This window comes from Argiope bruennichi, chromosome X2 (genome assembly GCF_947563725.1).
Source record: "Argiope bruennichi chromosome X2, qqArgBrue1.1, whole genome shotgun sequence".
Taxonomy (NCBI): Eukaryota; Metazoa; Arthropoda; class Arachnida; order Araneae; family Araneidae; genus Argiope; species Argiope bruennichi.
The window spans coordinates 67,586,069-67,605,617 of NC_079163.1; the positions used below are offsets into that span (position 1 = coordinate 67,586,069).

The 19,549-nt window shown below is 30.0% G+C and overlaps 1 protein-coding gene across 1 annotated transcript in view; it reads right to left on the reverse strand.

Moving 5' to 3' along the window:
* Positions 1-1,568: 1,568 nt before the first annotated feature.
* LOC129959939 (uncharacterized) overlaps positions 1,569-19,549 on the reverse strand; it is a 54,434-nt gene continuing 36,453 nt past the window's right edge. The window contains exons 4-11 of the mRNA XM_056072855.1: positions 15,188-15,416; positions 8,104-8,286; positions 7,850-8,023; positions 4,279-5,264; positions 4,091-4,175; positions 3,726-3,860; positions 3,178-3,358; positions 1,569-2,433 (exon numbers count right to left, since the gene is read on the reverse strand). Coding sequence (XP_055928830.1) covers positions 2,015-2,433; positions 3,178-3,358; positions 3,726-3,860; positions 4,091-4,175; positions 4,279-5,264; positions 7,850-8,023; positions 8,104-8,286; positions 15,188-15,416 — 2,392 coding nt within the window. The 3' untranslated portion in view covers positions 1,569-2,014. The remainder of the gene's footprint in view (positions 2,434-3,177; positions 3,359-3,725; positions 3,861-4,090; positions 4,176-4,278; positions 5,265-7,849; positions 8,024-8,103; positions 8,287-15,187; positions 15,417-19,549) is intronic.

Here is a 19,549-nt window from a genome sequence, read left to right on the forward strand (position 1 = left end):
AATTTACATAATACAAAATCCCACAAATTTATATAATATAAAAAAACAAAAATTAATTAATACTAATACTGCATATATCGGGAATTAGTACAGTGATACAGTGGTTACTATAACACACGATTCTATTACAAAAATGAAACAGCAGTATGAACGCAAATATAAGCCCATACGTATTTTTAAAACGTTTACTAGTATTTTATATGAAAATGGTTTCACAAGTTTGGAAAATATTTTTATCCATTACCTTCTTTTCTTAACAGAAATTTCTAAATATAAGAAAAAAATGGGGAAAAGAAAATTGTTTTAAAACACGATTACACAGAAAAAAATTTGAGTTTTTTACGAGCATTTTGTACAAGAATTTAGGTAACGTTAATAAAAACTTTCCTAAATTAATATTTTACATTTACAGTATTTTGTAAATAACAAAAATCATAATAACTTGAACATATTTGCAAATGTTTCTTAAATTTTGCTTTGGAGAGTGGAAATACTAAAAAAGTTAGTGTTCTATCTTATAAACATAGAGAAAATGTTGATATCATAAAAAATAATTGTTGGGATGGCTTGAAAAAGTATAAAAATATCTGAACTTTTAAATACTGTCTAATTTTTTTTTTTTTTTACAGAACTGCATGCATTAATCCTGAGCAAATGCTTATCGTCTTATTTATAAAGCATGAAGAATAATAGTAAACAAACAAAAAATATCACACAAAACGTATTAGTGTATATATGTCAAAATTATTATCAATCTCATTTAAAATCCAAAAATTCTACGCCAAAAGAAACGTTTAAAAAATTATATTTAAAAAATAAATTTATTAATTTATAAAAGCGGTTAAGACTGAAAACTTGAAGACCATTTTTCCGATCATAAATTATTTTAAATGTTCAACTATTAAAAAGCAAACTAAGCTATAGATGCACATTATTCATCATTCGCAAGACGTAAGCAAATGGAAGAATTATAAGAACGTCTTTACTTTTATAATTAAATATAAAGATTTATTGAAATATTTATGACATCTCTTTATTTTATGAAAATTTAAATATACTTATTTAATAATTTTCATTAAAAAATTAAAACCAAACTTAAAGCATAGAAGAAATTCATGGTCTTTTTTTAATTGGAAAATTTCAAGAACCTTCATAAACACTTTGACTCCTAGAAAAGTTTTTATTCTAAAATAGTTTCATAACTGAAGAAACACTTAATCACATGAATTTTTCTCAAAGGAATGTTTTGCTTAAGAGTTCGTTCATATAATAAATATCTCTAAGAAATCACTTTGTAAAAAGAAAAAAAGTCTATACAACTTCAAATGGTATCCATTAAATTTTAAATAAACATTTTAAAGTTTATTTAAAATATAATAATTTAAATAATTAATAAATTAAAATAATTAAATTTTGTAATAAAGATATATTTTGTACAAAGAATAATTAAAGGATTAAAGGAAAGCATTTATGTATATTAATATTATTTCTAGTTTAAAAAAATTCAAACAAAAATTATTATAAAAAACTTTTTACAACAAGCACATCATATGATATATAAAAAGGGGCAAAGATTCACTTGAAAATATCACACCAAAAGGAAGCATGGGAAGAATAGCATGTCTTAAAGGCAAAACTGTACATCATATTAATAAGCAAAACGAATAATCCAAAAATCATTCATCTAATCTAATTACAATGTGAAAATCTCTCATGACATAACCTTTGAGGATTGACAACTATTACTATATAGCTGCCACTATCTTCACATTTGAATCATTTACACACAAAATGTGTACTAAGACTCAAGATTTATTTTTAAAACATGGAAGGGGTACCATTGGGTCAAAGGCAATATTAAATATATTGCATAGTTCTCACTCTATTACGAATTTCTTTTGCAAAGCAGGTGTAAATGACATCAAAATTCTAGAGTATCCAAAAAGCTAAAACAACATACATCTCATTCTATAACAGGAATAATTCAGACACTCATTGAAAAACACTATATAAATTAAGATGCAGAGCTCTCTACATTATCAACATGTGAATTTGGCGCACACTCTAATTCCACTGAAGGTTGGCATAGCTTGCTAACAACAATATTTATATGAGTGCTAGTCTTGTTTTCTGCTGCAGAACTTACTGAGATTGAGGATTCACATCTGTCTTCGACAGCTATTTCATCGTCCTTGTAGCTGGAGCAATTTGCTGTAGAATCCCTAGCAGCTGAGTTAGAAAGAGTTTCATCAGTATTACCAGAAGCACCATTATTTTCTATCTCCTGAAAGTCAGGAGGTAATGAATGAGCAGAAGCAATATCTGGGTCAACATCATATAGTGTTGTAGTTATTAAAGCACACCACATAGAAGTTCGAGCTTGCCGAGATGCCTTTGTTAATTCCATAATACTTGCCGCCAATGCAACGACATCTGAAGAAAGAATATAAATTATACAAAGAATAAAGAAATCTTAAAAGCTAAAAATAAGTAATTTTATAGCTTATCAGAAATTTGATTTCATAGATTCTTAATTGAAAAAAAATTAATGTTTCTAAGTTTTTGCTAATGATTTTAAGAGAGTAAATTTTAAACTGGAAAAAATGTAAATAATTAATTTCATGCTTTTATTTTTGCAATACTTTTAATCTAGTTATCTGATAAGGTCATCCAACTAATAAACAACAGCAAAGCATACACGATCATCATCAGATTTTAAATAAATTTAAAAACATTAAAATTCAACAACAAAATACATTTAATGATTTTTAACTTTGTTACAAAACTTTTTCCACTAATATAAAAATTGCCACCAAAATTAGAATTTATCTTATACAATCTGCACTCGGTTCTTGTTAATTACATATTACAAAATACAGTGTTCTTAGTAATTTGTAACAGATTTATAACAATTTTTTAATTTATGAATACAAAGAATTCTTTCAAATATTAATTATTTAAAATCAATGAAAGTTTATGTTCTTAAAAGAGAAATTAAATGTTTATAAATTTAAAAATCTGCAATCTGCATAAGGGAAAAATAATGACAAAAAAGAGGAAATAAAGAACTTAAGCATTAAAAGTTTTTCAAGAATTAAAATTTCAATTAAAAATTTTACTAAAAAAAACTATATTCTACTAATTTAAAACACGAAAATTGCTTCTTTCAAATTTTACCTTTATCCTCTTGAATTCTACTAGCAGAAGTTCGTTGACGATTTGCAACATTAATTATTTCATCCCGTCTGCGTGCTTGGACATTTCTTATGGCTTCTAACCACTTTTCCATTGAAACATGAATGTTTGGGTGAACAGGGCTTTTCCTTAGTTGTTCCATTTTGGCTACTAGAGTAATTACCTAGAAGTTAAGAAAAAAATTATTAAAATCATATTATATATATATATATATATATATATATATATTTAATAAATGATTTTTACATTATAGGACTATAAAGATACCTTAATATAAATGGCACCAAGAATTATTGATTAAAAAATATAGATACAATCATACTAATAATCATTTTTTCATTAGTTTTCCGTAATTTAAAAATACCACTAAATCTGGAACTATAGTTTCCCTACAAAATGGAAGATTCTTAGTAAATATTCATAAGATAATATATAAAATTTTATAAGCACATTAAAAAAATAATGTTTTTCATGTTAATAAGAAACTTAATACATCACGGAATAAATTACAGATACACATCATAAAATACCTTAGCATGTTCTCGCAGTTCATCTATAATCAAACGATCAACTCGAGATGGATTTGCTGTTAAGCGAGGAATTGGTATAGTGTTTGTACTGGAGACTTTTTTACCAGGGTTTTGGCGAGCAAGTTCGGCTTCCGTCTGTTAATGGTGCATAACACAACCAATTAATAAAACAAATATTTTGTAGAAATATTAATATTTTAAAATAATTGAATCACTAAAAATGATAAACGTGCATTTGTTATGCAGTAAAGTAATCCATAAATTAAAAAAAAATACATAAGTAAAATGAAAAACTGTACATTCTAAGCAAAACAAAATTACAGAGAGATGGAAATAACTCTATGAGTGATGTATATAAGGATTACCTTTTTCCTTTCCTTTTCAAGATGCCTGAATTGTTCATAACATTCTTCTAAACGGAGATGCAATTCATTAGATGGTCCACTGCGTCTGGGAAAAAATGTAGTGTTAATAAAATCGGTTGTAATAAAGTTATTTTTGTGAAAATATTAATGCAATGGAGCTAAAAACAAAAATAATTGCCCTTTCTTACCGCAAGGGACGCATTCCAATGAAAGTAGGAGGAACAGAAAAAAATGATGAAGATGCAGGGTCAAAGAATACATCATTAGCTCCATAAACTGAAGATGCTCCTCTTCTATGAACAAATTCATATGGATGATAAACTTCAAAAACTGAATCAGAAATTGGAGAATTAAACAAGTGTGATGGATACTTCATTCCAGGAGATAGAGATACTGAGCCACCATCGCAATCTGCATGTAGCATATCATGATATAAACCAAATGCATACAACCCAGCAATAGTACGAGCAGATAAGTGCTGTAGAACTTCAGGAGATATCGGTAGTCTGTTTGAATTAATTGTACCCAGTACAGATTTTTCATATTCTGAGAGAACTGAATTCTTTTCCAAACAAGAAAAATTATTTCCACGGATGTAATGCTTTAACAGTTCTGGTTGTTTCATACAACAAAATCCTGGGTTAGCATTAGTTTGTGTTTGATGTGATCTTTGGCATGGTAATTTATTTAATGTATGTCCGTTTCTAACCGAGGATGAGCCCTCAAAACTGTAAGAGTTAGCAGCATTATCATACAGAGGACAAATACAATCGTTATCAGAAACAGTTTGTGATGTTGTAATTGTTTTTTGAAGATTGTGATAGCGTGAACTGAGATTTCGAGGAAAATTTTGATAAGCCTGAGAAACTTGATTAGAATGACCATTACGATTTATCTGCAATACAGAACTTTTCATGGCTGAACAAGAATTTATTCCAGAATTACAATGAGAGGAAGCAGGAAATGATTCATGACCTTCCGATATATTTGCAATGTTTAAAATGTTTTGACTTAATGTTGATGTCATAACATCTCCTTGAGACTCTGAACTTGAACTTGATGAAGAAGAAACTGGCCTAAATCCCCTATTATTCTGATTTCCAGCATCTTTGTCATATTGGCTTTCATTCGACAATATCATTTGCGCATCTCCATTAACAGAGTTCTCTCTCTCCTAATGAAGGGGGAAAAAAATACATATTTCAGTGATCTCAATTTTCAACAAAAGTAACTAAATGCAATAGACAAATAATTAAACAAGCTTTCACAACATCAAATAACAAAATCTTAAAATAAAGTGTAGCCAATTTTAAAACTGTAAATGTCTTATCTTTTATATTGTTTATCAAATTATATTAATAGAAATAAATGAAATATGTTAAGCAGTCATGTTTGAATAAAATCAAAATGAATTCCAACAGAAAACGATAATGTTTTAAAAATACAATAAGGCTCTTTGAAGTGCCAATCTAGATTGGCTGCTATCGTGTTAACGACATCTGATTTAATATCTGTTGGCATTTTCTCTCCCTCTATCATGCAATTCTCTGTGTTTCCTTGCAGGAGAATCTTTCCTATACATAACGTTCATGACACTCAAATCAAAACTAATTATTAAAGTCGAATTGAAGGAAGTAACGAATCTAGTAACAGAAAAAAATACAGTGCCAAACACAAAATTTAAATGAAATGTTGAAAGAAATAACAAAAACTTCGAATTGGTCCGTTAAGTGAGAATATAATGAATCAGCATACATACAACAAAAATTGCAGGTCTCGGCTCTTACTTTTGCTACAACCCAGCATAAAAAAAAGGAAATGAGAAGTTTACGATCCCATTAATTTTAGTTCATGAATAAAAAGTTAGTTACGGGATCGTAAGCTTTATGGGAATTTTGATAAACAGCCAATCTAAGCATGTATATTCATAAGACATTAAAATGCGTGGCACATAAATCGTTCCTATTACTTATTACCAAATGGCAACAGCCAAACGTAAACAAACCACTATACAAATGGTTTAAACCGGTTTAAAGAACTTTTATAGAGCTGCACTTAATTCAATGCTTTGCTTCGCTAATATTAATGAAGCCTGCAAAATATCATTAGAAATGCCTGTAGAACAAATGTACAGATTATCGAATGATAGCTGCTCATCAAACATTTAACTTCTCTGTTAAAAAAGTTCATACAATTTCACAGATTAAGCGGCCCGATTTAAGATTAATATCCGGTCAACAAACTGAATTACTTGGGACGAGTTTTCTTTAAATGTGGTAGCCTAGCAATTTTTATTGCAATTCTAATGCCATTTTTATTATTTTTTCTAGCCTTCCTAGATGGCAGACTCTTGGAGAGTTCTTGGACGGTTGGCAAGATTTTGCCGTCCTTGGCGACAGAACGGACACTAACTTGAGTTTCACTATACTTGATTAAACAAATATTTTAATAGCTTACATATATTAATTCTTCCTTTTCATGTGTACGATTTTAAACATACAATATTTATTTCAGGATTTGATTTATAATGTAATATATATAGTAACAGCTCGTCAATTATGAATTTCACAAAGCCCGAAATTATTTTCACATTTCATTTTTTTAAATCAAATCTGTTTATTTTCCCACTCTGAGATTTGATGTTCCCAATTTTCTTTTTCAACCTGAGGGTTCGATGAGCTACAAAAAAAAAACGTAAAAGCAAATGAATCTAAAAGTAGGTAAAACGCAGATCGGAGCGTTTCGTCGTGGAGCCCATATAAAGTCCATTGTATACGCAATCTATTGAAGATTTTTTTTTTTAAATCAACCTTTTTCTCCCTTTAAATTTAGAAACATGAGAGCTACAGATAAGAAAACCGTCTCGGAGTACAGTAAAACTTATCCATTTTTCTTTATTTTTATACCTGAAAATTCGCCTTTGTTCTTTTTATCTTTCTTCCACTGGCTGTTAATGAGCTTCGGTTTCGATAATTAATGCCTCAGCCGAATCTCGCGATTTATATTGACTATTCATTTTTCTTTTGTTAGAGGTTATTCTGCAAAAAAGGTATGTCAGTTATTCACTAAAATGTTATTCGGATGGAAATTTCAATGAGGGATCAGTTACTAATTATAACAAGTGAAAACGATTAATGCTACAGATAAATTACTGCACCTCACTTGACACTAATTTTTGGACAAACGTTGTCGACTGTTTGAGCGAGGATGGAAGTGTGTACAGAGAAAGAGGCATTTATAATTTTCTCTGCTGAATTATCCCTTCAATATTCAAATATATTTAATTAAAACTATAAGAAATTTATATCATTTACTAGGCATTTAATATGTTTGAAATGCACCAAATTTCATTTGTGGCTTTAAAATTTAAGATTTCAGGTTACATATGGGCACAGAAGTTTTAAAAAAAAATACAATCTCTTGATAAATGTTTTTAACAGCACTCCTACTTTCTACTGCTGACAAACCATCATTGGATGCATATAATTTGTACATGAGAAGTACTGATGGTTTTCATAACTTTAAACCGCATTAATATAATATATAAATTACTTAAAGCCAAAACGAAATTTGGGATTTGTAAATCCGATACCACCGCAGATCACAGGAGTGAGGAGCTATTTGTTACAGATGTTGTTGGAATTTGGCATTATTATTAAATTCATATATAATAATTTATCTATAACTGCCAATCAGAAATATAAAGACAAAATAATATCAAATTTACAAGAAATCATTTGCAATCTAAAATGAAATTACCTGTTTCCTTGATAACTCAGTATACTGTGTTTGACTAGATATAGAAGGATTTGCTTGACTAGATGTTTGCTGAGGAAATGGTAATGGGGCAGGAAGAGGAGACCATGAAGCAGCATTAGTAGCCATGTTTAATGCTTCTGATACTTGTTTACCAAAATCTTGAGTCCAAAAGCACTAAAATTATTAAGTAATTAAAAAAGATTCAGAGTTCAACTGAACATTCTTTTTTATTGAGCAAAGTTTCAACTGCATACCTGTTGATCTATAGGCTCACAAGCTGGATTGCTATCCAAATCTGGGAATCTAAATTCCGATTCATTAAAGAGATCATTTAGCTGGCCGTCTGACTTTTGTAAAGCATTAAATGCTTCCCAGTCTTCATAATTACAATTATTTCCATCAGTAGGAGTGAAAATTTCACCGGCATGTTGTGGAATCTAAAAACAACCCAAAAATAAATAAATGTATTAAAAATTATTCATGACAGATAACTTTTATAAAAACAGTTTTGAATTTTACAGCTAAAAACTAAATTTTAAAGTGCTTTAGAAAAACCAGTTTGGTAAAATAATCCAATGCAAAATCAAAAATATTGTATTCTTATTAATGAAATTCAACTAAACCTCAACGTTTTCCAAAAACGTGAATAATAATATAATGGTAATGGAAATAGTAAGCTCAGAATCAGTAATATTTAAAAAAAATAGCAACTGGTATAGATTAATAAGGAATTTTGTCCATTCTAATATATTTTTAAAAAAATAATTACATAGGTAAAAGAATGACTCGGATTTGTTTTATTTTTGTCTCATTAAAGGGTTTTTTTTTTAAATATTTTTTTCCCTAAGCAACAGAGAAATTCTTTTCAAAATAAAACCAAGTGTACATAATTTCCTTTAAAATTGAGCTTCTCTCATGCATATTCATTCAGTAAATGAGATATTTGTTACTTTTCCAGGGAAGCTCTACAAACTGCTGCATCACCAACCAATATAACAGTTAAGAAACCATTTAGAGACTGGACAAGAAGTCCAGTAGTCGTTTTCATTCTCAGAATATTCAGTTAACACATATTTGTTGGATAGTCAGAAGTTATAGATAGTTTCCAAGATAAAATGACACAGAAATATTTGAAAATCCACAATGAATGTTTAATGGGTTTGAAACTATGTTTCATGAAGATATGCATAAGACTTTTTTTTTTTTTTTCTTTTTTCAAAATAATGGGCATGTAGATATTCTTTTTATTACCCTCTAAAAATGTAAGTTTCCTGAAAAACTAGACATTTTCCATAATTATATGCACAGTACTATATCTTCCATTTTAAAACAACTATATATTGTACTGATATAAATATATTTACAAAATGTCACCGATCTTTAACATCACTCAACTGCGCATACAAAACTCTAAAATTAGCATATTTTATATCTTGTCTGCTTCACGTTTTAACAATGTGACTTAATCCAAATATTCTTCGTATCTGTATATTTTTTACCATAATAATTCTGATAGTAGATACATTGTCAACAGGATACAACTTCAATCAACAGATCTGCATGTATGAATCGAATATTACATGTATATCAAAAAATAATTGAATCAAGAAAATGTAACGTCAGAAATTCAACAACTATTCGCATATAATTTCCAAAGCCATATAATTGAGCTAAATAAATGCTCCAGTAATTTAACTACAACCAATTTCCTCAGGTATCAAAAGCTGAGCCTTCAGGCAAGTGAGTAGCTATGAAACCAAGCGAATGCATGGCTATGAAATTTTTTCCATAATGTTCTATTTTGATGAATTATTTTAAATTTAATATTTGTCTTCATGTAAGTTAGCTCGTAATAAACAATTACTGATGCTATTGCCATTCTAATTATTTCAAATGAGTCCATAACGATCTCCAACACAAATGACCCTCCGAAAAAAACCTTGATTTCAATCCATTTTTCGCTTTTTTTTTTTTAATTCTTATTTTTTCAGCACATAAAAGAGTTTCCCGTCATATTTCACACCACTGGAAAATTCGTGCATTCTGGAACCAATATCCGTTTGCGGATATTGGCTCCAAAATACACGAATAAAAGTTTTAAACAGCAAGTATAAAAGTTTCATGAGCGCTTTATAAAAACATTTTGAAAATTCTTACTCAGTTTTATGTTTATGATAATGAATAAAAGGAAGGGATGAGAAATGATATGATAAAACATTTTATAATATAGATTACAGATCTTCTACTTTAGTATTTAATAATTACTAAGTACAAATGCCAAAAGCAATTGCCAGTGCTTTCGTTTAAATAAAGTATGAGCCACCTGCCGATAGCTTAGTATGGCTTCGAAAGGATATTATGATAATCATACATTTTTGCGGCTGAAATGTGAATGTGCATTAAAATTCAGAGATAGTTTTGATTAGGGTTTGACGGTTTTTCAAACCCGGTTTTAAAAAACCGGTTTTTTTAAAGTAAGTTTGTCACGTTTGAAAACCGGTTTTTAAATTAAGAAAACCGGTTTTCCGGAACGCCTGGACATTCCTCTTCTTCAATAAAAACAAATATTTTGAATTTTATAGGTTGTGACCGATTCTGAAGGCTTAAGGCGACGAGATGCCAATATATTGCCAAGTGAAGGTATATTTGAATTTCTGTTAAATGAATTAAAAAATTTAAACACTGAAATAAGTTTGAAATTATTATATGCTTTAGAAGAACGAATTCAAAAAAGTAGAATTGGCAGCTCTTTTGCTGTATTTGCAAAATCCACAAAACATTTCTAGTTCAGCTAAGAAATCGAGTGTACTTTCTTTAACTTCAAAAACCGATATTATCAAGTTATCTGGAAAGATATTGTCTAGAATATTTCCAAATTCTTACGTGGAAAACGATTCTGATGAAGAGTAAATCGAAGAAACTACTCATCAGAGTAATGCTTTTTTAAAAGAAGCCCTAGAAAAATCAGCTCAGAAGTTTTTTGAAGACCCTGAAGAAAAACTTACAAATCCAAAGACACTGAAAGATGAATTTTCATTATTTGAGGTAACGAATGAAAGAACAAAATAAATAAATTAATTAAATAAAATAAAAAATAGACTTGTTATTTGATGCTATAAAAACTATAAAATCAAGCTTAGCAGCTAGTGAACGAGTATTTTCCATTTCAGGCAATATTGTGTCCAAAATAAGAACAAGAACTTAGCCACCGTTCAGTGGATATTTTATGTTTCTTAAAATCCTATTTTCTTAGGAGAAATTAAAATTAGTGAAAATAATATAAATATTTGAAATTTTTGTTTGAGTTTTCGTTATTTTATGAATATGAATCCTTAATTTTTTTTTTATATTTTAACTTTGACTTTGATAATGATTTCGTTTTTTGTTATTTTACATAAATTAAATAAAATATTTTTCCTTATTCTATTTTTTTTAAACAAAAATTCGAAAACCGGTTAAAAGCGGTTTTTTGGAAATATTGAATTAGAAAACCGGTTTTTAAAAAATCGGTTTTTGTATAAACCCTAGTTTTGATCCTCTTTTTGCTAATTAACAAGAAATATATTGAAAAAAAAAAGATAAGAAAAGAAATATACCACTTTTGCTTGTGCCATAAATCTGGCTGAAAATTAATGAATGCGTTTTGTGTGAATACTTTTTATAGTATTATGTAAACATTCCCTCAAATATATTTTTTGTTTTAACCTATTCAATAAATGCTGCTAAATATTATTCGATTGAAAAGTAAAATGTATGACTATATTATTTTTAAAGTTGTGCGTTTAAAATAAAAGTGAAATAGTATTTTCTAATTTTATAATAGTAAATTTTATAGTAATGATTCTGTTCATAGTTAAATGTGAGTTTTAAAAGTGTTTAATGGTGAAAAGTGGAAAAAATATATTTCATAAAGCAATGAAATGTAGTAACTATTTCATTAAGTAACAAAAAAAAAAAAAAAAAAAAAGACTTTAAATTGAGTATTCTGGGTAAAGGGGAAAATCGAACCTCATGATTTAGCTAAAGATATGGGAATCGAAATTCTTGGTGATGCACATGTTCTTGATATCAAAGAATTAACTATAAAATATGAAAAATATGATGAGAATTTTTTGCGTGAATATTTAATACAGTTATCTAAAGAAAAGCATTTGAACTGCAGAAACATCTTCTGTACATAGTAGCTTAGAAACTTATGTCACCGTCCAATGGTACCAATGTTACTTTTAGCAACCAACCAAATTTACAATTAAAGGATTTGATTCCCAAACTCTGATCCAGAAGAAGATTACATGCCATTATTTCTTAATTTATTTCAACGATAACTCAAGTTTTTTAAAGTCGGTAAAAAAAAAACTGGGTCGCATATATGCTTGGGGTATTCGTATAATTAATAAGGCAACTCTACGATAAAATTCAAGATTTCGACAATATTAAAGATATGCTTTTGCAAAGACTTAAACAGAGCGCTGAGAAATTAGTCCGTTTTTTGCTACTCATAGAAAAATATCAGACAAAAAATGGAACGATTTCCACTTCGAGCTCTGAAACTACTTTGAACAATCAGGACTTTGACGAATTGAAAAAATTGAGGATACTAGACCAAATTTAAAAAAAAAAAAAAAAAAAAAAAAAAAAAAAGTTTCCCTCCAGACATAAATGGTCATTTTCTCGCTCAGTGTTGCAACTGAGTTACCTCTGATGAGCCAGTAGAGCAATCAGATAATTGCGAATAAGCAAGAAAGAACCACAAATGTCAAGCGTGGCTTCTAAAACGAAATCTCAGTCGAAACAAACTGAAAAGAGACCCAATAATCACAAAAGAATTTTTTATTCAAAAGGAACTTAAGTACAATATGAATAAAAGTACGGCCGACAACCTCTGTTTGAGGTTCCCGAAAAGAGTAGGTGGAATTCTGGAGTTCCAGTAAAAGTAAGCGGGATTCAATTACGATGACAGAGGCCACAAAAGAAGCACTGACAAATTTAATGAAAATAGATCTTCATTGATGTGTTATGGTAGTTTAAAATCGATTTACCAAAAAAAGTGCCTTACCTGTTCCTCATACAAGGGACAGAAGTGAAATCAGCGTTAAAACAACACTGAAATTCCCTTCAACATTATTACTTTTCTTCCTATCCGAGTCAATCAGATTAATGGAATCGTTTATGTTGATTCAGAAACTACACGCTTCATTGTGTGAGAAAGTTTCTACAAAATTTTTTAAATACAAGATACTTAATTTATCAAAAAATTGATTAGTTTGACTTTTGCTGATGGAAGATTTTCTATTGCTGAGGTCGTCACCGCCCAAGTGAATGTTCAAATAAAGAACAAATCTGTATCAACTGAATTCATAGCTCTGTTTCACACCAGAGGTAACAGAACATTGTTAAGCCTTGATTTAAATCAAGATGCAAATTTGGTCCTTGACTTAAAGAGACACATGGCATTTTTATGATACCATTTTGATAAAGATATCCATGCATATTCAACGCCAACCGGTATGGCGGTAGTCTCGGTAGTTCTTTCGAAGAAACGAAGGAAATGTGCTTGCCAATCTGCGGAGAATGAGAATATGAATATGAAGAAATGGAAGACTAAGAAGAAAACCTTAAACCTTATCTGGAACATCTTACTGATATATAAAATGTTCAATAATGTGAAGCAATTATTAATTTACCCTCCTGTGCTGAAGCAGTGTGATCCTACCAAACCATAAATAATTTGCACGGAAACGAGCAATTTTATTCTGGGAATAGCAGTTTCTCAGGGTGAAATTCCATATTAACATCCGCTTGCCTTTGCAAACCATCTCCTGAGCTCCATAGAAAAGAATTATAATACAAAGAAACGAGAAGCCTTAACTGCGGTGTAGGCTCTTCAGAAATTTCGTGGTTCCATAAAAAGTGTCAAAATTATTCTAGCATTAGATCACCAACCTCTACGCTGATTGACGAATTTGAAAATCCCCTTCAGGTCGACTAGCGTGATAAATGGAATGTTAAGAATATGTGTCCAGTCACAGAGATTTGGGATTCTATCTATTGAAATGTTCAGCGCTTTAACCAAAGGGACAAATGACAAATATTGAATACTTACAACTGAAAGTGACTGAGCCATTCGATGAACAGAATTTTTCGTTCTCGAATCAACTACTACAAAAAAGTATGTCAACACGCTTGTGGAAGAATTATTTATCAAACATGGCTATCCCAAATGAATGACAACGATAACAGTCAACAATTTATAAGCCCTGTCACGCATCGGGTTCGTTTCATCTTTAAAATCAATAAGTGTCTAATGATTGTTTATAACTGTCAAGCTAATCCCAAGGGATGCAACAATTAATTGACAATTCTCGTAAGCAATAAACAGGAAATTCAGAAAAAAAAAGAAAAAAAAAAAAACTAGTGTATTTGATTTGAAATGAATACACATAAATGTAAAACCACAGGATATACTCCTTTCTTGCACCTTTACAATTCGCTCGTGAGCTACGTACCATTAATGATGTTGTTAATGACTTAATCTGCGCTATAAAAACATTCCTGAAATGATGGCATACCCAAAGAGTTTCTCGAAACTCTCAAACGGAATCCGAGATACATCTGAGAAGAAACAGGATCAAACAAAATAACAGTGTAATTGGCAAAGAGGACTTTTGTACTTTTCTCCTGCAGGGAACGGGTTAACACAGATCTTGTTAGCAAAGTGTATTCAAAACATACTGTTAAATTTATACCAAAAACAAATGGTCCATATTTGATCTTTACACCCACCACCAACATATATAGTGTCGACTTGATTCACCTGAAGATTATCTTCGTAACTATTATATATCTGCCTCATATTTTGTTCAAAACTTACTCAATCATTGATTCTGCTAAAACATCGAGGACGTCCAACAAAAACTCATCATATCCCTCGTTGTTACAATCGTATAAATTCAACACTATATATAATTTCTAAAACCGCATACAAGTGCTAATAATTACTAAAGATAATTTAATTGCAACTGATTTCTCCAGGTATCAAAAACAGCACCTTTGGGGTTTAAAAAAAACAATGAAAACCAAACAAAAAGCGAATGCGAGGCTATGGAGCTTTTCTTAGCAATGTTTTGGTATCTTTTCTTTAATTTAATATTTGTGCTTGAGTAATGTAATTTGTAATAAATAATTGTTACACTCATTGGATTATTTCAAATGAACACTAAACCATTCCCACACCAAATACATAAATTTCAATGCTAATGAAAAAAAAAGATTCTTTTAATACAATGAATTCAAGTTTTACATTAAAATGCCAGAATTAGTTTCTATATATTTACTCACCTGAAACATTTTGTTTTGACAATTCAATGATAATGCATCACCATTTTCATGATCAAATGATGAACTGAAAAAATTTGGACCCAATGGTTGAGATTGCCCGCCTTTATCAGAGTAATCCATGGTGTCATTACACACTGTATTACAATGATTTATATATTCGTGATTGTTCCTTTTGCTGTTAATGCACTTATTTTGAGGCCAGACATTATTTGGGGGTGAAGCCAAATTGCTGCAATAGACAAAATTCCAAATTAGAGATGTATAGTAGATGATATACAGGAAATATTTCCTTACAATTTCACATGATTATACAAATATTTCTCAGATACAAAATTTTAAGAACTGAATTAAAAAGAAATTAAATTATTTTGAAAATTAATAGGTCATAGGTCGTTATATACCTTATTGACACAGGGATAATACATAAGCAAAGAGGAATGAAATCAGATTGTACCAGTCAGTAATATATTTTTTTAATTACCCGGCACCTATGCCAAGGACTATAGATACAGGGTAACTAAAATTAAACTGGCGGTACTCAAAGACTCATAGCTCAGTTTCTACCAAACGGATCTGAATGAAACTTCACATATTTGTTACTTAGACAATGGGACCGAGGTTTCCATCGGGAAAAATAGTTTGAAATTTTGACGTTGTAACGAAATCATATGAAAGATAGCAGTTCAAAAATAAAAGAATATTTTATGTATTTTCACACCTATGCGCTCCACGTGCATACTTTGTAAGTCAGCAATATGCTGAAAGCGAAGAAGGAGGCATTTCGAACGATGATGGCTATAAAGTTCCCTTCATTAGTTACACGTCCTTGATAAACGCGTTCTTTGAGAAAATCCCACACCCAGATGTCGCAAGAGTTCAGATCTAGTAACCAGGTCAGGCAGGTGGGAAAGTAAGCGCGATGACACTTTCATCAGACAATGAGCTTGAATACATTCGTCACACGTCTTGCCATATGAGCAGCTGCATCGTCTTACATTTGCATTGTGATGGCCAAACAGCTTCTTTGCCGTCACGCCGGGGCAATATTATCTTCCAGGAGTGTGTTGTTTCAGTCACTGGTGACTGTACACCTAACAAATTTATTCACTGTGATATCCTCGAAGAAATGCGAGCGAACAATAAGTTCACTGCACCATCTAAATGAAAATGAGCCTCTTCTGTGCATAGAGTATGCGATGATTAGTACTCATTCTCATCAGAAAATACAAGACGCACAGAGTAATCTTGCGATTTCAACAGTTGCACAAAATGCATCTTGTTAAGGGTAAAACTTCAGAATTTTGCGTAAAATCATGTGCACGGTTTCCCATGGTATGTTCAGTGTTCATTCTATTGATCGACCGCTTACAGCAGTATTCGAAGAACTTGCAGATACTTCAGCTGTTACAACTGCAACTCCTTCCACAAATGCCTTCTTGCTACCTCCTGTTGCACACTATCTTTTTCCTCATGCAACATCCAGAGTACCGCTCAAACTTACGCATCAACTCTTTAACTAACTTTACGGCCATGGGTTCTTTCTTTAAAGTTTTTCATCTGCCAGTAAGTACGGAGTACTGCTGAAGCATTGCTCGCATTCTGTTAAAGGAGTTTTACGATCAAAATGCGCTCATTCATGGGCAGTGACATGTTCACAGCGAGTGAATGCTTTCTTTGAATCATACACATAGCTTTTATAACGAAAGTAAGATGAGTTACTCATTAGCGAATGATTTTAAGCAGTAGAGCGTAATCAACTAGCCAAATTATAAACCATTCTTTTTTCCGAGAGAAAAATCGCCCTATGGTTTAAGTAACAAATACATGAAGTTTTATTCAGATCCATTTAGTAGATATAGAGCTGCGAGTCTCTTCAGTTCAGAGTACAGTCAATTTAATTTTAACCACTCTGTATTTAAAAGTCGAATGACATGAAGAAGATGCCTTATATACACAAACTTTTTTAAAAACCATAAAATGTGTAACTTAAAAAAAAAAAAAAAAAAAAAAAAAAAACTTGATTCACAACATTTAAAAACTTTAATAAGGAAAGAATAAAAAAACTTTTATCAGGGAATTTTCAACAAGTTCTATCAGAAATTTTTAAATGCAAGGAAAGATTAACAAATTTCCTTTTTCTGTAATTTTCAAATTCCTATTATTCTAGTAATCAATATCGTTTCAATTTTTGATTTCGTTATGGGGCTGGTAAAAAAAAGATGAAATTTGTTAATAAGACTATTTGTCTTTTGTATTACATTCTAATTCTGAATGAGCTAAGCAGCCTGAAATAAAAATATCAGTGCGCAATCATTCAAGTGGTGCACAGAACAAAGCGAATTGTGTTCGATCCATTTTAAAGTATGTCATTTAAAACAAAAATAAAATCTAGCAAGAAAAACAATGGGATAGGCAAAAACATTAATAGGATTCGCTTCGTTTCACATTCTTCAATATTTTTAATCAAAAAAATTTTTAATTAAAAAATTTGAAAAAAAAATGCATAAATACCAACTTTTTACTAAGTTTTAATTTATGATAAAAATTCTTTTTTTTAAAAAAATTATTTCCCCCCTTCAGATTACGATTAAAAGAAATTCAGCAGAAAGTTCAGATGGGAAAAGGTTAAGAAATCCTGGTCACAAAATTTAATTTATGGTCTAACAATACAATAAATAGACAAAAATTAATAACCAATAGTAATATTATTAACTAATACCATACCACTAGTAAATTCAAAGAGTGAAAAAAAAAAGTATACGCACTGCAAATAAAACTAATAAAATAACAAGTCTTTAGAACTAAATATTTTCTCTACTATATTTTATGAAATACAAAAATTAATTAGAATCTTTGTGATTCTCAAACATTTTACAGCAATCTTCAAAATATTGTCAAAGTGAATATTTAAAATTCGCTAATAAAAGTGTTCAAGTATTTAATTAAATTATGTTTATTAATAAAGATACTTTACATCAGAAAAACAGGCATAAATGATTTTCCTCAGGCATATATTATTCAATACGATGACAAGAAAATAATTTTCAATTTCATAGTATCTCCCAGGTGGCTAATACAACAAAAGCACACAAGGGTTCGAATCTCACATTTATTACGTTAAACATAACAGCGATAATAAATTTATAGTTAAGTTGCAGGAGCGCGGTTAACAGTTAAAAGTGGTAACTGATTTATCAAAATGAGATAAGCAGATTTCAGACAATGATAGAAGAACCTCGCCTGTTCACACCGATCTCATCTGATCACTGCGCATACGATCGATTTTGTTACCATCTTCTTTTTGATAAATACATCGTTTTCTCGTAAACCGTTCGGAACAAGCAACTCTTGAACTCTGCAGGGCTGAGCTGCAGCCGGAATTAAAATTTTTTTTGTTCATTTATTTGCTTTTAATTCTTTGAGCTGATACTCTGCTTCCCTTTTCTCTATCCAAATTTTCACACATTTTTTTCTTTTCTTTATATTTTTCATATTTGTCTCATGAATCCTTCACACTTAAAATGAATTGTTTTTAAACTTTAAAATTACTTATTCCACTATTTGTTTGAAAGCTGTCATAAACAATTCTTTTTGCAATAAGCTTTTGTTCTTTTATATTCTCCATAAACAATGAAATCATAAACCACTCTCAAAAATGTTGCTTCCATGAGAAAATATCATTATATTATTTACTAAATATATGGCGTCATTGCAAGGTTTTAAGTTGATCAATCTACAATTTACTCTCACTAATTATTTTTGAAAAGGAAAAACCGATCTTTTTTAAAGTTTCATTAAGGTTGCTGCTAGCAATATTCATCAGATTATCGCTCTTTTTATAATGAAATTTTAAAGAATTTTATCATGAAAGGAAGCTATCCTGGATTACTGCTGATACGATATTTTTGGCCATACAAGACTTCGGATCTAATGAAATGATAAACACGAAACTCCCTGCTTTTTAGATGTTTTTATGAATTTCTCTGATTTTTCCATATCGATAAAAATCCTCGACTTTACCCTAAAATTTCTGATTTCCCGGTTCCGTCACAACTATGTAGCATCTTTAAAAGGTTGGATAAAGAAATATGGAAAGAAAGTGGAAAATATGGACTTGTTTTAATATGGCATATGTTTTTATTTATTTTACAATTATTTGTAACTCGTTAGAAAAAAAGGAAACTGCCATTCTCAGGAACTACAGTTAAGATAAATAGCTATCGTATTGCTTCGATTGTTTTTCTGGTATTTATTCAAAATTCTTCAGGCCATTTCGAATGTGCGTAAACAGCAATGAAATACAAAGAATTCATAAGTGTTTTCATGGCTTCAAAACGGCCATTCTCAAAAATAGACAATTGT